Source organism: Loxodonta africana, chromosome 9 (genome assembly GCF_030014295.1).
Source record: "Loxodonta africana isolate mLoxAfr1 chromosome 9, mLoxAfr1.hap2, whole genome shotgun sequence".
NCBI classification, from domain to species: domain Eukaryota; kingdom Metazoa; phylum Chordata; class Mammalia; order Proboscidea; family Elephantidae; genus Loxodonta; species Loxodonta africana.
Genome location: NC_087350.1, coordinates 71,497,168 through 71,518,165, shown reverse-complemented (window position 1 = coordinate 71,518,165; position 20,998 = coordinate 71,497,168). Strand labels below are relative to the sequence as shown.

At 37.4% G+C, this 20,998-nt stretch overlaps 1 protein-coding gene across 2 annotated transcripts in view; it reads left to right on the top strand.

Moving 5' to 3' along the window:
• FSD1L (fibronectin type III and SPRY domain containing 1 like) overlaps nt 1-20,998 on the top strand; it is an 84,008-nt gene that overhangs the window by 51,948 nt on the left and 11,062 nt on the right. The window contains exons 7-12 of one of the 2 annotated variants that reach the window (XM_023545079.2): nt 6,236-6,445; nt 7,546-7,644; nt 11,756-11,885; nt 12,525-12,557; nt 17,803-17,903; nt 18,590-18,841. In XM_023545079.2, coding sequence (XP_023400847.1) covers nt 6,236-6,445; nt 7,546-7,644; nt 11,756-11,885; nt 12,525-12,557; nt 17,803-17,903; nt 18,590-18,841 — 825 coding nt within the window. The remainder of the gene's footprint in view (nt 1-6,235; nt 6,446-7,545; nt 7,645-11,755; nt 11,886-12,524; nt 12,558-17,802; nt 17,904-18,589; nt 18,842-20,998) is intronic. The other variant, XM_023545080.2, reaches the window with a different exon arrangement.

Sequence of the window (20,998 nt, the reverse complement as noted above, 5' to 3'; positions counted from 1 at the left end):
GGTGTTTGTGCATTGTTAGTTATGGTTTGTATTCTATTTTATGCCATGTATTAGGGCTCCTAGCATTGTCCCTGTTTTTTCTTCCATGATCTTTATCATTTTCGATTTTATATTTCGGTCTTTGATCCATCTTGAGTTAGCTTTTGTGCATGGTGTGAGATATGGGTCTTGTTTCATTTTTTTGCAGATGGATATTCAGTTATGCCAGTACTATTTATTAAAAAGACTGTCTTTTTCCCATTTAACTGGCTTTGGGCCTTTGTCAAATATCAGCTGCCCATACGTGGATGAATGAATTTATGTGTGGATTCTCAATTCTGTTCTATTTGTCTATGTAACTTGTCGTACTAGTACCAGGCTGTTCTGACTACTGTGGTGGTATAATAGGTTCTAAAATCAGATAATGTAAGGCCTCCCCCTTTGTTTGTCTTCTTTAGTAATACTTTACTTACCTGGGGCCTCTGCCCTTTCCATATGAAGTTGGTGATTTGTTTCTTCATCTCGTTAAATGTCATTGGAATTTGGATCAGGGTTACATTGTATGTGTAGATCCCAAGGCTGTAATCGTTACAGAAGCAGACTGCCACATCTTTCTCCCATGGAGTGGCTGGTGGGTCTGAACTGCCAACCTTTTGGTTAGCAGCCAAGCGCTTAACCATTGCACCATTAGGGCTCCTTCCATAATAAGGGTAGAACTGCCTCATAGGGTTTCAAGACTATAATCTTTATGTAAAGATTTACAGCCTTGGAAATCCTGTAGGGTTACTATGAGTCGGAATTGACTCAATGGCAGCGGGTTTGGTTTGGTTTGGTTTGGAATCTTTACGGAAGCTGCCACATCTTTCTCCTGCAGATCCACTAGTGGATTCAAACTGCCCACCTTTGGGTTAGCAGCTGGGTGCTTAACCACTGCACCAGCAGGGCTCATATCAGATATAGAACATTCTTAATAGAGTTTTCATCTCAGTGGACGAGCAGAGAAAAATTTGTAACAACCTAGAGAGGGAAGTTGCCCTTTGCTTCTTATCTGTTCCCATATTAAGGCTACTTTAGTGTTTATTTTTTTAAACTATTTTTAATAGAAAAAAGAACATATGTATGTGGTAAAAAAAAAAAAAAAGTTAAAATAGTACAAAAGGATATAAAATAAAAAATAACTCTCTCATCTCAGACTCCAGTGCTCCCTGTAAGCTACCAGTGATATTATCCTGTGCTTATCTTTCCAGAAAGTCTATAGAAACATATAATTGTATAGACAGAATCATACCTATATAATATTTGACAATATTGGCCCTCAAAAATGGTGGTTTCATCTTGTTAAACCTAATATACAGCCCCTTTTTAAATAGAGTTTATAAATATAAAAATATACATAAACCCATTGCCATAGAGCCAGTTCTGACTCATAGTGACTCTGTAGGACAGAGTAGAACTGTGCCATAGGGTTTCCAAGGAGTGACTGGTGGATTCGAACTGCTGACCTTTTGGTTAGCAGCCGGACGCTTAACCACTGTGCCAGCAGAGCTCCATATATGTATGTATATACACTGTTGTGTAATTTTGTTTTGTCACTTAAAAGTATGTAAAAGTTTATTCCATATCACTATAGCTCTATTCCTTTTTTTTCCCATGGCTGAAGGTAGTAATTATTTTTTCTTGAAAAGTATTGAGATTTATAGTCTTTAGAGACAATGTAGTAATGAACAAAATGCTTAGTGTGTTTACAGAGATGTGTCACTGTGCCTCGAGGACATTTTGTGGAAGTGGAAGTGTATGTTCATTTTAAATTTGGATAGATAATTAAATTGTCAGAGAGATTTCACCAGTTTATATTTTTCTGAAAATGTTTTAATACCTATATATTTATACCATGGAAACCCTAGTGGCATAGTGGTTAAGTGCTACAGCTGCTAACCAAGAGGTCAGCAGTTCGAATCGGCCAGGTGCTCCTTGGAAACTCTATGGGGCAGTTCTACTCTGTCCTATAGAGTCGCTATGAGTCGGCATCAACTCGACGGCAGTGGGTTTGGTTTGGTTATTTATACCATTGTAAACTCTGTTTTAAGATTTTAATTTGGTTTTTATTCTAATAGATGAGAAGTTCCATGATTCTTGATTATTGTAACTTTATAGTAATTCTTCAAGTCAAGTAGCATCAGTCCTTCGATTTTGTACTTCTTTGGTGTCGTATTGGCTATTCTGAGTCTTTTGCCTTTATATTTAAACCTTAGAATCAGGTTGTTAGTATCCACAAAATAACTTGCTGGGATTTTAACAGGCATTGTGTTGAATCTATAAATCATGCTGGGAAGAACTGACTTCTTAACAATATTGGGTTTTCTTGTTCATGAGAATGGAATATCACTCCATTTATTTAGATCTTTATTGATTTCTTTCATCAGAGTTTTATAGTTTTTTAAATATGGATCTTGTACATATTTTAAGCTTATATCTAAGTATTCCTTTTTATTTGGTGCTACTATAAATGGTATCTGGATAGTGGCGTTGGGTTTTTAACTTCATACTCTAGTTGCTCGTTGCTGGTATATAGGAAAGCAATTGACTTTTGTACATTAACCTTGTATCCCACATCCTTAGCATAATGGCTTATTAATTCTAAGACAGTCTTTTTTGTCGATCTGTTAGGTTTTTTATATAGACAGTCATGTCATCTGTGAACAAAGAACATTTTTATTTCTTCTTTCCTAATCTGTATACCTTTAATTTCCTTTTTTTGCTTTGTTGCATTTAGCTAGGACTACCAATACAGCATTGACTAGGAATGCTGTGAGGGGACCTCCTGATCTTAACCATTATATATGATGTTAGCTGTAAATTTTTGTAGGTATTCTTTATCAAGTTGAGGAAGTTTACCTCTATTCCTAGTTTGCTGAGAGTACTTATCATGAATGGGTGTTAGAGTTTGCCAAATTATTTTTCTCCATCTATTGATACCATCATATGATTTTTTTTTTCGGTAGCCTATTGATGTGATGGGTTACATTAATGGATTTTCGAGTGTTGAACCAGTGTTGCATACCTGGAATAAAGCCTTTAAATTCTCTTTTTATCAACAAAATGTTTAAAGACAGTACCTGTTGGACTCATAGTTTCACACAATATAAAAGAGATTAAACAAGCAAGAGAAGAAGCAGAGAGGGGAGGTGAGAGATGCCAAGCCACATGAAGATTGCCCAGGAGCAGAAACTCAGAAGAAACAAGGACCTTCCTCCAGAGCTGAGAGAGAGAGAAAGCCTCCCCTTGGAGCCACCACCTCGAATTTAGCTTCCTAAATTGTGAGAAAATAAATTCCTGTTTGTTAAAGCCACCTACTCATGGTATTTCTGTTACAGCAGCACTAAGTCTAAGATCGAATTTAATACTAGAAGAGTGGGGTATTGCGGTAACAAATACCTACAATGTAGAAGTGGTTTTAGAATCGGGTAATGGGTGGAGGCTGGAAGAACTTTAAGGTGCCTAATAGTAAAAGCCTAGATTACCTTGAAGAGACTGTTGGTAGAATTATGAACATCAAAGGCAGTTCTGGTGAGGGCTCAAAAGGAAGTGAGGAGAGCTATAAAGTTTCTGTCATCTTAAAGAATACATACAGTGGTAGCAACAGAATGTAGCTAGAAACGTGAATATTAATGTGCTTCTGGTGAAGCTTTAAAAGAAAATGATGAGCATGTTGTTGGATAACGGAGGAAGAGTGATGCTTTTTATACAGTGGCAGAGAACTTGTTTGAATTATGTTCAGATGTTTGGTAGAAGGTAGACCTTGTAAATGATGGACTTGGATATCTGGCTGATGAGATTTCTAAGCAAGATGTTAAAGGGGCCAGGTGGTTTCTCCTTGCCACTTATAGTAAAATGTGAGAGGAAAGAGATGGACTTAAATATGAGGTGTACAAAATGAAAACAGAACTTAATGTTTTGGAAAATACTGTTGTATAAACTAAGGACACATGTCCTAGAATGTTCACCAAGAATGTTGCTACACAATCTTTTGTTAAAGAAATTAAGCCTGTAACTCATAGATCTAACTAACTACCACAGCAGAAAAGTCATCAGTTTAGACTGAAGGGGATAAAGAACAAAAGGAAAGAATGCTGTCTGCCTCTTGGAATTCTACAGGCAGGAAACGGGCCAGAGGAGCTATGTCCCTTGTCCTCCAAGAAAAGGAAAGAATCATCCCTGGAGCAGCTCAGAGACCAGCAGAAGGAGCACAGGAAGCAGGACCTTCTTGATTTCAAAGGGTGGGGCCACAGTCTCCTGGATCTTGGAGCTTGGGACCACAGCCTCCTAGGTTTCAAAGAGTCAGGTCTTTGCCAACTGGGTTCCAGAGTGTGGGGCTGCCGTTAAGGTGTTCCAGGGGGATGGGGCTGCCGCCCAGAGCTGAGGGAGTGGGGCTCATGCTCAAGGGGCAGAGGAACAGGGCTTGCCAGGGCCAAGGGGGTGGGGTTGCCACTCAGATGGACTAGGAGAATGAGGCTGCCTAAAGCCTAGGGAGCAGAGTTGCCATCCTTGAGGGAGGGCCTGGAAGGTGGAGCTGAAGCCCAGGGGCAAGGGGCCTCCATCCAGAATCCAGAGGGCATGGCCAACACCCAGAGTCTGGAGGATGGGGCCTAAGACAGGGGCAGTGGTAGTTTTGTGGTAGAATTCTCACCTTACATATGGGAGACCTGGGTTTGATTCTTGGCCGGTGCACCTCAGATGCAGCCACCACCTGTCTGTAGCGGAAGCTTTCACACTGCTATGTGCAGTGTGCTGTATTCTCGAGTTCTTAGTGAAGACCATTTGGAGCAGAGCATAGGCCAGATATTGTTCTAATGGCATGGTCAACAGGCGTTTATTCCTAACAGAATAAACAGGACAGGGATAAGTAGAACCACAAACATTCTCATCAGCCTTGAGTCTCCAATGTTAGTTTCCATCCCAGGGTGTGATACTATGATCGCATCCAAGTATGCCCCATTTTGCACCATGGAAGAGGAATGCCAGAGCCCTTCTCTGCCAGGATTAATATACTTAACAGGACAGCCGTGTCTGCCTGCCGAAAAGCATGTAGAGAGATTCAGTAGGGGGAAGGGGTAATAAAAGGTAAAAGAGGGTAATAAAAGTAGGAGGTCCACTGTGGGTAATGGACGTTATTTGTTGCCCTTGTTTAGGGCAGGTGACCATCTCCCGATGCCTAGTCTAGATTTACTGGCATTAGGAGCATTCCTTTCCCTTTTACCCCACTAAGATAGTTTAATGGAGTTCTGAGTTTCTTCAGGGTGGGTCATATTCCCTTAAGGCACATACTTTGTGTGCATTAGTAGCTCTTATGTTCATTAGTAGTTAGGGAGACAGAGACGTTATAGTACACTTGTGCACTCAGCAGTATAATGCTGAACAGATTTCAGCAGTTTCCAGGTAAGACAGACTAGAAAGAAAGACCTGGTGGTCTGTTTCTGAAAATCAGAGAAAACCGTATTGGTCACAATCGTCAGATCCGCAACCAAGCGCGGGGATGGCGTAGGACTGGGCAGTGTTTCATTTCATCATGCATAGGGTCACCATGAGATGGGAGCCAACTTGACAACAATTAACAATCACAACAAAGTATTTTTTAGGGGACGTGAAGTTCGTTTTTGTTTAGTACTGAGAAATTACAGTTCTTTTAAAGACAGATTTTAAAAATATAATGAAAATGCAAGTTTGAATTATTTTAATCATTTGATTTAAAACAATTTATCAATACTGATTTATATGCTCTACCATATAAATGTTTGACACAGCAAAGTAAAAGTGCAGTGTGTTCAGAAATAAGTCATTCTCGATTCTTTTATCCTTAGTATGTGGGAATTTGTTTTTTGTCAACTAGGATTTTAGTAAACTTTTAATAAATCTATGAAAAACTTAGAAACCTGAATTTTTTATAGTTTAACAATTACAGGTGCTTTAAAAAATAATTTTTTTGCATTTACTAGGATATCGCTTCCCTTAACCTGGTTCACTGTAATGGTTCAGAAGCAAAATGAAAAGATATAGTTTGACGAATAAATATTTGACTAGTGTTATAATAAATGCTGCTAACCAAAAGGTTGGCAGTTCAAATCCGCCAGGCGCTCCTTGGAAACTCTATGGGACAGTTCTACTATGTCCTATAGGGTCGCTATGGGTCAGAATCGACTCGACGGCACTGGGTTTGGTTTTTTATAATAAGTGAGGTTTTTTTGTTTGTTTTTTCCAGTTCCCAAAGCTCCAGAGATAGATCCAGTAGAGTGTTTGGTGGCTGACAACTCTGTAACAGTAGCATGGAGAATGCCAGAAGAAGATAATAAGATTGACCATTTTACACTGGAATATAGGAAAACAAATTTTGACGGACTTCCACGTGTAAAGGATGAGAGATGCTGGGAAATAATCGATAATATTAAGGGTACTGAATATACACTATCAGGTAAAACAGCTGCATTTTATGAATGTCATTCTCAGAAAATAAATGCACTTATGAAAAGTATTTTTGAGTACCTGTAAGGATGGAGTTATTACTACATTTCTGTAGCCGAGCTGACTTTTTATATATTCATTATCAAAGTGAATTTTCATGGAAATACCAAGAAAATCTTTGTTATAATTGCTTCAGGACGTTTGCGGACCTGGCAAAACAGAATATATGTTAAACAAATATGAAGGGATGTTCTGGAAACAGTATTTCAGAGTAACATTTAATTTTTCCTTCGTTTTCTGCCTGAATAAAAAAATTACCGTATGTACACAAAACCCCGTATTTCATTGATATTGTAAATACGGTTGTTTTTACTGTTTTAGTATTACCTGCATGTTAATACCTAAAGTAGAGCTGCGACTTGGTATTAGAAATTTGCAGGCTGGTCTTTTGAAAAGCCTTTAAAATGATATCTCCAAAGAGAACTTTGGATATTTGAAATGGCTAAGTATTGCCTGAGTTGTTCAGTGCTTGTTATATACAAACAGTTAACCTTAGTAGTTACCATCATTGAGCACTTACCATTTGTCAGGAGCTGTACTGAGGGTTAACACATAGTGCATCTCTTTTAATCTTTACAACAGTTGGTTGGTTTTATCATTCAAGTTGCTGAAGGTTCCGTATCTGGTAACTTTTGGACTGAGATTCTAATCTAGAGCTAACTAACCTCAGAGTTTATGCCGTTAATCAGTATGCTTCACTTCCTCTTTAAATTTATTTTTTACATGAAACGGTGTCTCATAAACATAAAAATCTTTTGGGGTGTCAACTTTGCAGAAGTTGGCTATGTTATTTTAAATTGTGCTCTCTTGAAAGAAATACTTCTTTTAATGAGGCTTGAAAGGTATCCTTTTATCACATGGTTAAAAAAAATAAACAACCATTGATAAAATGTATAATTTATTTCTTTTGAAGAAGATATAGATAAAACGTATTTCTTACTCTTCCTGAATAAGGCGATACTCTGAAGGAGGACAAAATATCTGTTTAAAGGTTCATACTCATACTTTTGGGATAGATTCCTTTACTGAAAGCCATTATCATTTTTGCAGGTTTAAAATTTGATGCAAAGTATATGAATTTCAGAGTTCGAGCTTGTAACAAGGCTGTGGCTGGAGAGTATTCTGATCCAGTGACTCTAGAGACCAAAGGTAAGATCAATACTATACAACATAAAACAACTTAGTATCTGATGTTATTTGGTACTTTGTGACAAGAAACATTCATTTCATTCATGGTTTGCTTTCTCCCCTCTCCCCCACCACCACTCCCTCAGAGCTCCCTACAGTAGGAATTATAAAACCAGGAAAATCGAGTTATGGTAGTGGTTTCCATTAGGTTTTCCTTTATGATTGTATTCAGATGGGTAAAATAGACTTGAGTTGATAATGATGTGTTCTCTGGTGCTTAGTTTACAGATTTCATCATAGTATAAGTATGTAAGTATCACAGATTTCCTTAGAGTTTTCTCAAGGAATGGATTATGGATCAATAACAGGGAAATACCTCTTCAGTTTACTTCAGGTTCCCTTCTGTTTGCCTGAATCTTATTGCAGTGATTAAATTTATATAGTTTATTAATGTTTACAAAGCATTCTCATAATTCTTCATTTGATAAGTGAAACCATCTAGAGAGATCATTATTGACACCCATTTTGCAGTCAAAAGTAAAGTTTAACTATATTAAATGACTTTTCCAGGATCCCTAGAACTAGCTGGGGAAGAGTGTGAACAAGAGTCCATTTCCAAGTTCTCTGCCAGCTTTTATTGTGGACTTGAAACCTGGGTTCTTCTAGTCTCTAAGATCAATTTGGATTTAGTTAAAACTCCCTAGAATAACATATTTGAGCACAGAAGATTTCTCGGGTATTTATTCAAAGGCCATAAAACTAGGGATTCTTTCAATTGTGAGATGATAATTGACTGGTTTACTTCCAGATGTTGTAGGTGCTTGGCCTTGAGGGTGTCACTGACCTCTAGCTAATATAACATTTGAATAGGCTTGCATGCCATAAATTTGGTATAATTTGGAGGATGATATAAAAATATCATAGCAGAATAAAACAAAATATGAGGCTCATAAGTATTGACTAGACAAACTCAGAAAAATATGTTTACATCACTAAGGCCTAAAAAGACTAACTTGACATAATTTATGTGAATTTTGAAATGTTTTTATTTGAGAACTATGTATAACATAATCAAGCAAGAAATGCAGTTAATTTGTATTACTTGTTATCAAATGGAGATGTTACTGAGATTTCTTCAGAGGCTTTTACCATTCAAAGCACAGTCATATTTACAGGCAAATACTATTTTCTGCATAACTTGAACCGTTTGTAGCTCTTGTCAAGGTAAAATTGCATTATTATTATTATTATCCCCCCTCAAAAGCATTGTATCTATTTCTTCTGTTCCTTTTCTTTTACCCTTTATATTTAGTGACCAAACTTGGACCTCAGTGTGGTAAATTATACATTTTTATGTGAATTCCACAGGCCCAGGAAGATAGATAGCTAACTTATAGTTTACTTGGAACTAGAGTGACTGCTAGACATTAGCAATGTCTAAATCCTACTAGTCAAACTCTTGGTCTCGGGATTTGTAGAGAGGGGCTAAGGCGATTAAGTTGTTTTAAGGTTTGTCCCTGTTGGGTAAACCCTCTAGGGTGGAGTTAGACTGAAACTCAACACTGAGGTGTACTAAATGGTGGACCTGACCTTCAGGGAGACCCAGAACAAAATTTGTCTCTTACGTGGCTATGGGTTACAGATTTTCTAGGGTTATTCTATATCATTGAAGTGGCTATTAGTGAGAGCAGTAGCGCCATAAGAAAAGTTCAGGTTCAAGAAAATGGCAAGTTGAATAAACATTAATTTATTCGATTTGCTGCAGCCTTTTCGACCAGTGGACAGAAATAAGTGTATAACTGAAGAACTGGAGGGAAAGGAAGAGAGGGGAAGATTAAATAATTGAGGCCTACCAAAAGTCATTTCCTGCCACTTATGGTCCTTGGTATAGAAAATAGCAAACATTGTTAATTTTTGTCCATCCAATGTATGTAACACCATTCTTCTGGCGTTGATGTTGTTGAAGTTTTAAGAGAAATATAAGTTCTTATGACCAAAAATTTTAAGGCATAGTATCCCTTACTTCCCTGTAAAGGTAAATCATGTTATAAATCACAAATTACTCTCTAACCTCAAATGAAAAAGGGCTGTGGCATAATTTTACAGTACCAAGAAAGCAGCTGCCAGCACAAGTTAAAAACACATGAAACATATCTGTACTCTGATTTTTAGCACCTTATTTTCACAGACTCTTAAAGATATGGAAATTAATATCTGGCTATGTAACAGGACTTATACCAAAGCCCAGACTAACATTTGGGACCTACTCTTTTGAGGTCGGTCTTTTTCTTTTGCTATACGGTGTTATCTCAGTTTCCTTAGAGAGGCTCTGTAACTGAACTGAGGTCCCATAAAGAATTAGTGTCCCCCTCCCAAAAAAAAAAAAAAATTGCACCCCTGGGATTGAACCCATATTTTTCCGTTTGGGAGCTGTGGTATTTGATAGGTCTGGCATCAGGTGGTTTGGGGATAGTACCTTTTCCTGCCACCCTTACCTCCAGGATTGCTGTTGGCCTTTCTCTCCAGCATATCAAACATTAGGAACAGCTTTAGGATTTTAAGAGGCAGCTGAGAATTAATGGCAGCTTACAGTTTAATCCATTTATTTCTTTCCTTCAAATATGCGGATGTCCTCACATGAATTACCTAATAGCTAATATAGGGATTAATCCTGTTTTCTTAAGGCAGTTCAGAGTCTCAATGCAGTTTAGTGTACCTTCTGCTAGATTAAACCGCTTCGTTGCATAAACAGATTGAATCTTAACTTTTTAGTAACCTACCTACTAAGGAATTCTATTTCCATTTTTACTGAAAAACTGCATTCTTTCTTTCTGTAAATTCATTTCTGTTTCAATGCAGATTTTGAAAGCTATTAACTTGCAGAGTAAGACATTTACTAGAAACTATTGTGGTCAGTAAATTTGTATTTAGAATGTTGTTTTTATAAATAAAGACAATGAACAATAGGTCATCAGATGCATAGTTGAAATTAAAGTGCTCTTTACAGAACAATAGAGGATAAAAAGATTCTCAACTCATTAGGCAAACATTAGGTTCTCTATATGCTTATTTTGTTGTTTGATGATACGTACTTCACAGACATACTGAAGCCTTAGCTAAATCAATTGGTATCTTCAGTGAAATGTGGTATGTAAGAGAATATTCCTTCCTTGGGTAATTACCAGAAATTTGAACATTTGGAGGGAAATAAAACTAACAGAAGCAGAATAACTGCATACTAGTGACAACTTGCTTAAGACAGAGGTTCTGGGAAATTGCCTTTTAAAGTAGGAGAAGCTGCATTGCTCAGCCTTGAATCAATAAATTTAAATGATTTTAGCATCAATTTCCAAAAGGAGAAGGTTATGCTGATATTCTGAATTAAACAGCTCTCAGTAAATTACTGAATAGTTCAGGTAGTTCCCCCCAAATACCAGCTCATCTGGAAAGCATAGTTTTGTTTCAGGTTTGTTTTTGTTTTTCCTTTTAAGTGGCCCTTTTCCCATCTCTGCCCATTGCCACATAAATTATCAGCTGGGTCAGTTCCCTTGATCATGGCCTCAGTTTCTCCTTGCTTACCTTAACTGGCCTTAGTTTCTCCTTGCTTACCTTAACTTGAAACTAATGAGTCTTTAAGTATGAAATTATTAAATAGTAGAGCATCAGAGAAAATGTGTGTGTGCCAGGCTCTGTAATTTTTTATAACATATCACATTCTCATTTTTAATTCTACCTGCCTCCCCTTCTTATTCTTAGCAATCACCTGGTAATCAACTGATAATTCAATTAACAGTAAATTGAGGCTACTTTGTGTGATAGAGATTCTGACAGGAGGAATAGCAGAAACGACAGTGAGCATACAAGTAAAGTGTATTTGGTTGGAGCACAGGGTATGTAATGAAGAATAATGGGAAATAAGGTAGCAATGGTGAATTTCACCCTTATCATCAAGGCCTTAAATGCTAGGATTAGGAATTTGACCTTTTTTCTCTGTATACAATGTTAAGTCAATTGAGCAGGAAAATAATATAGTGATGAAAGCTATGCTTCAGAAAGTGGAGGTATGCCTTTTTTTTTCTTGGTATGCTACTTTAAAAAAAAAAAAAACAACTTGAAATCTTGTCTTGGATAGCACTTAACTTCAATTTGGATAACTCATCGTCCCATTTGAACCTGAAAGTTGAAGATACCTGTGTAGAGTGGGATCCTACTGGAGGAAAAGGTCAAGAAACTAAAAGTAAAGGAAAAGAGAACAAGGGCAGGTAAGCTAGTTCATTAAAGCCGTTATTTGGACAGATGCTTTGTACATTCGTCTTATTGACAGTAACTTACAATAAAATTCTTCTTCTGTGCACCAGGATGAGTTATGATATGTTAGAAGCACCAAAGTGAAAAATACAGTACCGTTTATCAGTACTTGAATTTGTCATTTGTGTTACTTTGTTCTTAGTTTCTTTCCTAATCCTCTTCTTACTTTTACATTTTTGTTCCAGTATCCCATTTCTTTAACATTGTCTGTAACAACTTGAACTGCTTAGAGAAAAGTTTCTAGTATAATTACGGAATTTTAGCCTGTGTCACCAGAAGGTTTTCACTGAATAACAGCTTTTAACGTGTCCAATCCCAGAGTCTTGCCCTAATCAGCACCCTTGTGAACAGAAGAGGCAGGCCTGAGGACCTTTTGTTATTGTCAGGACTCATTTAGTTAGTACCAAGGTATGAGAACCTCTTTTTTAATGAAGGAAATTTTTGCTCACATGATATAATCAAGGTAAATGTCACTGTGAGTTACACAGTGAATCGAAAAAGTTTCCCCAGCAGGCTTTTGGTCTAATTTTACTATAAGCTGTTAAATTTGTTATAAAACAGTCTTTTAACAGTTGCCTGTTTTTATCTGACAGTGTCCATGTTACTTCACTGAAGAAACATACAAGGTGATGATCTATGTCTGTCTAGTTCTAGGACTTAGCGTATCTAGCTTGGCTGAATAACTTTTAATTTTTTTTAAATCAATAAGCAGAAGCCATTGCAGCAGCCCTTATAAGCTAAACTATTGCTCTGTGTAGACTGTCTGTACTGGTAGCTTATGTTTTGAATTTATAGCATTATAGCGTGCTGCATATTATTTGGATTTTATTGCATATGATAACAAAACAGTAAGCTCTGCTTTAAAGTCTTCCTTGAATTATTTTCCCACACCTGATATTTTCTGCATTTACTCATACCTGGCACCTTTCTTGTTGTGCTGTACTCAGTGTATCTAACATTATAGCTTTGCTTATATTTGTATTTGACACTAGGCAGATTTGAAGTGTTCTGTATTTTACAACAGTCCTACAGTTTCAAAAGCAGCAAGGATAAAAAAAAAAAAAAAAGTCAATGCTTATATTAAAACAGTGCCGGAAAGATGAATCATTTCAAGTTGCATAAGTAATAATGTGCTAATTTGAAGATACCACACACACATCTTTACCAGAAACCAGATATATTGTATTCTCTTCTCAAATTTATCTTCTTTTCCTCTCTCTTCCGTTTATTTGCTCTTCATTAGTGAAAATGATTGTATAGTTAATGTACTTTAAATTGTAAAGTGGTGCTAGATTTACTAGAGCCTGTGTGATTTGATTTGGTCACTTGGAGATTTAAGGCTGTTTGTATTTAGCATTCAGGCTACATTATTTCATTCTTCCTTTCCTTTTAAGGATATTTTATATGTAGGCCATTGCTAGAATGTTATATATATTTATTCTTTCCATAAATAGTTGTTGAGTGCAGGATGTCATGCTAGAGGCTATGGGAGTTATAGGGATAAACACTGTCTCTGCCTTCAAAACATTTGCTGTAATTCATGTAGATGATATATATATATATATATATATAAACCAGTAGCAATAATGCAAGGTATAGACTATGCCTAACGGTAAGTGTGAATACAGGCGTTCAGAGGAAGAGAGTGAGAGCTGCCAGGTGTCGAGGTGGTCAATTAGGACAACAAGCCAAATTGAATGTAGCAATCAAGCCTTTATTCACTTACTTCAAAAGTGTAAAGGAGCCCTGGTGGTGCAGTGGTTAAAGGGATGGGTTGCTAACTGAAAGGTAGGCAGTTCTTCACCCACCAGCCGTCTGCTTCTGTAAAGATTTACAGCCTTGGAAACCCTATACGGTTGATGGCAGTGGATTTGGTTTGGTTGGTGAAAGTATAATCAAGAGGCTACAAAGGAAAGAATGCCGGCTCCTCCATTGTTCCATTTTTTTCTCACAGAATGGCACTGGGTGGATCAGCACAAATGGGGGATTATCTCCCTGCTGAGGGAGCCCCAGACAAAAGGCCTCAGCCATTTTATAGACCTGAGGGTTTGGGCTTGGGGGCAGAGGGGAAGGACTATAAGTGGAAAAGTACTGAGTCACAGTGGAGAAAAGTATCTTTAGCCATCTCCTTCCCCCCTAAATACACACACAAGGAGACCTCTGGATGGTGGTGCCTTGGCTAGGATTGCCTATGAGCTTGGCCAGCCTGTTGGGGCAGGAGGTGCTGTGGTAAAAAGTGGGGGATGAGTCCTTGACTACAACTCTGTCCAGAAACTGCAGTGCACTGGCTGTGCACCAAGCCTAGTGTAGGGAAGGCAGCCAGGTAAAGCCTCTGTAACTGCATGTAGTAGATTCTGAAAGATCACGCGTAACATTTTAACCTGGAGCTGGACTCCTCAGAAGGGTTGTTTAGCCTGGTAGGATCTGGAAGACCTTCATTAAGGAAATGGTATTTGAACTGGTTCTCCAGGAAGTGGAAGAATGTGTGACATTTGGACTTGGCAGTGAGACGGGGAGCAACCAGAGGAAGGGCACTAAGGCAGATTGAGTGAATTTAAGGAACACTGACTGGTGTTTTAGCTGTACAGTGCTGTGTAGGGGTGAGAAGACTAGAAAGACAGGTTGGGACCAAATTACAAAAAAAAAACCTGAAATGCCAAACTAGGTAGTCTGTAGGCAGTATGGAAGTACTTAATGATTTTGAAGTAGGGGGATCAGAGGTTTCTCTAGTAACAGTGAACGAGATGAATTGGGTGGCAAAGATCATTCCGGGATCTGGTGAAAAAAAGCCTTAATTCAGACAGTTAAGTAACCAAAGTATCCTTAAGAAGTGGGGGGAGAGGGAGGGACATGTGTGGCATAAGACAATAAAAGCTGTTGTACTTGCACAAATGTGCTTAAGGTCAGAAGGCTGGAATGCTACAATGGAAGAGTTCTCTTCGTTTGACTTTTTACTGAAACTGAACTGTCATTCTGAATAGTTATGTCTGTTTTTCTTTTCCCCATGCTTTCCCTTTATTTCTTTACTACTGGTAAGTTATAATTTTTTTCTTTGAAAAAAAGTTCTTTTTCTAGCTATCACAAGAAACCTTATCTTATTTCGAGGCAGTGCTAAGTGAAAGTTTTCTGCTTATTCACATGATTTTCTTTTACTTGCTTACTTCTCTTACTTACTTCTAATTGCCCTGAATTACCTGGGGATGCATGTCTCATCCCAGCAGACCTTCTGGCCTGCTGTCTGAGGAGCTGAAATCTCAGTGTATCTGAAGTAGTTTCCTGATTGATTCTGTTAAACTTTCTCAATTGACAACAACCAATTTATTATAAAATCCCAAAGGTTTATGTTTCTCCAGTTTAGGACTGTATGATTCAGGAAGGTATAGGTAGTCCTTAGGTAATAACATCACTTACTCTCTTTACCCAGTTAGCTGGGCTCATTCATTTAGTTGGATATTGCACACCTGCTCTGTACTGAGGATTCAGAGATGAGAAGATGTGGCTCCTGCCAGGAGTTGTTTCCCTTCCCTCAGCTGCCCCACAGCCAAGTTCCTCATGTGCCATAGCAACTGAGTATGGGGGGTACCTTGGGGCAGATTGTATAAGAATGTCTTTTGCATCACCTTTTTGACCCCACCCCTTGTTAGGGGAGTTTTTTTTTTTTTTTTTAACTTCTGGCTCCCCATCCCAGCTGAGTATAAAATCCTATGATTCTTAAGTAATAAATATTTCTGAACTCCACCCTTTGATAGTTTGATTCAGTAGTCTGGAGTGGAGGCTGGTAATTTGTATTTTTTAAAGTTCCTCGAGTGATTCTGATGTGCAGCTGGGTTTTGAGGACCACTGGTTTACCCCACTAGACTTCTTCTTTCATGACTTATTTTAATTCTTCCTCACCCGTAATCACATGTCTACTCCACCCTCTGGTCTCCTTTCATCTGATTCTTGCCTCACAACAAAATCTTTTTTACTTTCTTTGCCCCATCTGTCAGCTAACAAGCAATCGTAGTCATGACTGTTAAGTGTAAGGATAGTACCAGCAGTATTAAAAAGCTTTGGGGTTTGAAGTGAAATTAAATAGAATGAAGAGCTAGTGCCCCATCTTCTGTCTCTAGTTATAAAAACAATTTCCACATTGACATTCAGGATCAATTAAAAACTATGTTTATCTTTTCTATTAATTGCCAATATTTACAATTAATTGAGTTAACTTGGAAGGAGGAAGGTTAATGTGCAATGATATTTCAGTGACTCTTTCAGCTAGGTAGCCTTTCGCCCTGAGTGCCCACCCGTTGTTTCTAGGGCAGAGTGTATTTACATTTCAGATGATCAGTTTCAGATGACATTCTGGAGAGTAACTTTGTAAATCACATTGAGTTCTTACATTGCATGGGGGTCCTGGAGACCTTAACGCTTCTTTGTTGTCATTTATAAACCATGGTAGAACAATTTTTCCTTTAAGCCCCTTACTTTGCATGTCTTTCTAATGTTGCATGTAGAACAATTTTCACACATTTTTTTAAAGCAACAGAATGGTTTCTTCAAATGAAATGTTTCCAGAAGCCTAATCTAAAAAGAGAAAAATACAGCTGGTTAAAGTGGCGCTTCCTCCCGGAGCCCTGCAGCATGCAGTCTCGGTGGCATCTGTGGATTCCGCTGGGTTCAGGAACATGGTTTGAACAGCTCCAGTTTCAAGACACTGCCCTCCCCCCCCGCCAGACCCCGCAGGAGTGTGAAAATAGAGCTACTCTTAGCATTTTTAATGTTGGAAAATTTTTAAAAGTTAATGTTTTTAACTTTGGGAAAAACTAAATTGTAGGAAGGCTGTGGTTGTAGACTTACAATTAAGCTACTTAATGTCATTCTGGCTAAATAGAAAGTTCCTGAGTTCACTGTTTAATTCTTTGAAACTGTCCAGTGAATCTTCTTTTTGAGAATGAGACATCAGAATAATGCAGAATGCAGTACACGAAATCATGTGAAATGGCTTTACAATTATATCTATATATTAGCCTCCCCCTTGTCAGGGATTTCTCTTATTAGTTGATAGCTGTTAAATTTACTAAATTGACCTTTTCCAAAGGAAAAAAATTCTAGCGCAGCTCTACTGGAAAAGTGTTTTTATTTCTAATTAGTGTTGACAATGTAGATAGGGATTTATCCTATTCCCTCTAAGTAGTAATCTTATGATAATCGTCACTAAATTTTTTTTCTTATTTTTTAAATAGAATGATTCAGTATAATTGAAATGTTATTTTATAAACATCTTTGGGATTTGATCTATTTCGAGTTTTTGAGAGTTAGTAAAAGGCCTAGTACTGTTCAGTTTACCATGTCATATAATTTGATATAAGGGGAGTCAGCTTGAATCCTGTCCATTATAGTGGGAGAAATGCTTTATAATATTTGACATTATCCTGTGCACGGATTTATACAATTACTATTTCTCTTTTCAAGAAGAAAAAACCCACAACAAAAGTGCCTACTGATTTTCAAAAAGATTATTTAGCTGTGGTTATAATAAGAAGGAGCCCATTTTTGCCTTTACTTATTTTATCTTTTTTGAGTTCTTTTTTTTTTTTTTTTCCTTCAGCCACATCTTGTCTCATTTTGGCATTGTTTTTTATTTTAACTCTGTGTTCTTTCTATAAACCTTGCTCAGTCTGCATGACATTGGTGCTTTCAGCCTGCCTTGTGTTCATGGTTTCTTAATTTTGAGTGTTTATAATCAACAACTGTCTTTAATAATACTTTAGATCAAATAAAATGATGCTATTTCTGAAACATAATTATATTATAAACCATAATTTTTAATTTTAGCATTTGAAACACAGCACAGAATATTTGTTTTTGTTTTTGTTCCTGTTTGTATAGAAGTGGTACGCCATCCCCCAAACGGACATCTGTAGGCTCCAGACCACCAGCAGTAAGAGGCAGCAGAGATCGTTTTACTGGGGAATCATACACAGTGCTGGGTAGGATAAAGTGTAATAGTTCTTCATTACCTCAGACTAAAGATGTCACACTCACCCTGCTGGGCTTTCCACTCACCCAGAGCTGGAGGGCCTGTCTGTGTATTGGAAGAATCTTTGCAGACATTTTTCCCTGATGAAGTCTACTTAACGTTGGGGAGTTTTAAGTTGTCTTATTATTGCTACTTATAAAAATCTTGTAGCTTTACACAGTGCTCTCTATATATGTGTAAGCTTTGAGAGGGTAGTAAGGAAGAAAAAATCTGAAGCATTTTATACTCAGAAGAAGGAGTAAATATTAAAGTTACAGTAGGCACTCTGCATTTAGTTCTGTGTGTTAATATGCTCATTCTTACAGAAAGAGTGCTTGAATCAACCTTTTTATGCTGTTTTGTGGGACAAGTGATAGATAAAAATCTGTGTGACTAGTAAGGAGTTTTAAGGAGCCCTGGTAGCACAGTGGTTAAGCACTTGGCTGCTAACTGAAAGGTCAGCAGTTTGAACCTGCCAGCCACTCCATGGGAGAAAGATGTGGCAATCTACTGCCATAAAGATTACAGCCTTGGAAACCCTATGGGGGGCAGTTCTGCTGTGTCGTATTGGGTCACTATGAGTTGGAATTGAATTGATGGCAATTGGTTTGGCTTTTTGGAAAAGATAGTCAAATCTACCTTTCTGGTCTTTTGTAGGAGACACTGCTATTGAAAACGGACAACATTATTGGGAGGTCAAGGCCCAGAAGGACTGTAAATCCTACAGTGTGGGAGTAGCATACAAAACTTTGGGGAAATTTGACCAATTGGGAAAGACAAACACTAGTTGGTGTATCCATGTCAATAACTGGCTACAAAACACATTTGCAGCAAAGCATAATAATAAAGTCAAAGCCTTGGATGTTACTGTTCCTGAGAAAATAGGCGTATTTTGTGATTTTGATGGAGGTAAGTTTACTTATTTTCTCTTAAGAGAAATATTTAATCGTAGTTGCCTGTGTTTCAGCACTTTTCATTGGTAACCGTTATGCAGAGATTCCATTAGTACTGTAGTAAGAGTGTTTTGACCAGCTAGGATTTGATCACAAACATAATTTCAGTAGGATTGACTGGAAGAGTGTGAGATGGTGGCTTAGAGCTCTACAAAAGGAATCATCTATAGCACTAAGTAAATCTGATAGAAAATAAGTAAATCTGAAAGGCTAATTTTCATTTTTAGCACTGTTTTCTTTTGCCCATTTTAATCCCTTCCTTACCTTGTTTTATCATATGTAAAAAGTAGTTTAATCAGATTTTTCAAGTTGGAGTAGACCTTAGAAATTACCTAGTCCATCTGCCACACAGTTTATATTCCTTAGTTCGCTGTCTCTGCAGGTAGTCACCACTCCTGCTTGAAGAATTTTTTTTTTCCTTGTATGTGAAGTTTGTGTTAGAAGGGAGCCTGTTTCATTGTTAGACAGGTTTTGATTAGAAGATTTTTCTTAAATTGACTCAATTTGTCTGCCTGTAACTTATGGTCCTGTTGCTCTTCAATTTTGTCACTTGAAGAAACGTAGAATTACACTTCCTGATCCTATGCTCCCCAACCCAAATTCACATGGATATCCTTATTTATTTAAAAACTATTGACATTGCTTTTTCTGTTCCGTAAGTTGTTTCTCTTACAGTTTGATTTTCCAAACCCTTATAATCTCATATGGTTGTATACTGTTTCGTCAGTTTATTTCTTAAAGATTGATTCTTATTAGAGTAGGGCACAAAACCTCTGCCCAGCAGAGGACTATAGTGATTTGGCAATGCTATTTTTAGTAATATGATTTGATAGCACTGTGGACCTATTTTGAGCTTGTAGCTACCTGACCCACCAGATCTTTTTTTCGTGGACTTCTGTCAAATTCTTTTTACTCTTATAGTAGGCATTGTTGGGTTATTTGTGCTGTTTTTAAACTCAAGAAATATTACATTTGTCTTTCGTAAGTTTCATTTTAATGAATTTAGCTAAGCTTCCCCTCGTTTTAAAATTATCTAAAAATTAAGTTGATATTTATCTTTTGCAGAATTTCTTTAAGCTTTGAGCTCTTTGAATCTTATTTGATAAATATTTTCTCTAATGCATCAGTTTTTAAAGATGATATAGTATTGCGCTAAAGAATGAACGTAGTTCCCTAAATGCTTCTCACCACATTAACTCTTAAGGCTAATAATAAATAGTAAAAATAACAGTGACCTAGGTTACTGTCTTATAACCACATCCAAATCCATTTTCTGAACCAAAATTTACCTTTTAAATAACATTATGGCCAGATAATTCCATGAACTACCAACCTACCTACTCAAATGAAAAAGAAAACTTAATTTTGGTTTGATCTATTTTTGGTGATGACATGTCAGTTTTGCTGCATTCTTTTGTATGTATTTACCTTGAATCAGTTAAAAAACAATTTTCCTCATGATAGATGGCAAATGTATTAGTGTACTTTTTTTTTCTTTTTTGATTATCAAGACACCAGTTGTTTATCTTCTTTCTTCTCTCTCCTTTCCCATGCATACTTTGTGATTCCTCAAAGGTTCATGAGAAGTTAACCTAGAGCATAGGTTACAAGAAGGGGAAGGAAGTTATGTAAAAAGGATCTGGCATCAGATTCTGAGGGCCTTGAACAAGTATAATGGACTGGTCTTTTTTCCTTAGTTGTGGGGAGGGAGCTTCTGATGGTTTTAGAAAACTATACATGTGATGAGAATCTAATTTTACAAACATTAGTCAGAAAGTAAATGGTTATAGGTGGAAGAGATTGGAGGCTATTGTATCCTCACTGCCTGGCAAGTTTTTGTTACATAGTAAGCCCTCAGTAAGTGTTGAGTGGTAAAAGCTCCTGAGCGGTGGGAATCAAGAGGAAGAATGGATTTGGTGCTATAAAAGTAGAATTCATAGGACTGTGTGACTAAATATGGGTTGGGAGAAGAGACAAAGAAGAATCGAAGGTAACTCTAAGGTTCCAGCCAGTGTGATCAAGAGGATGGTGATGTCATCGACAGGTTAGAGAATATAGAGTCCTGGGGAAGAGTGAGATGCCAGTCCAACAGCCGTGTGGCATGTGTGTCAAG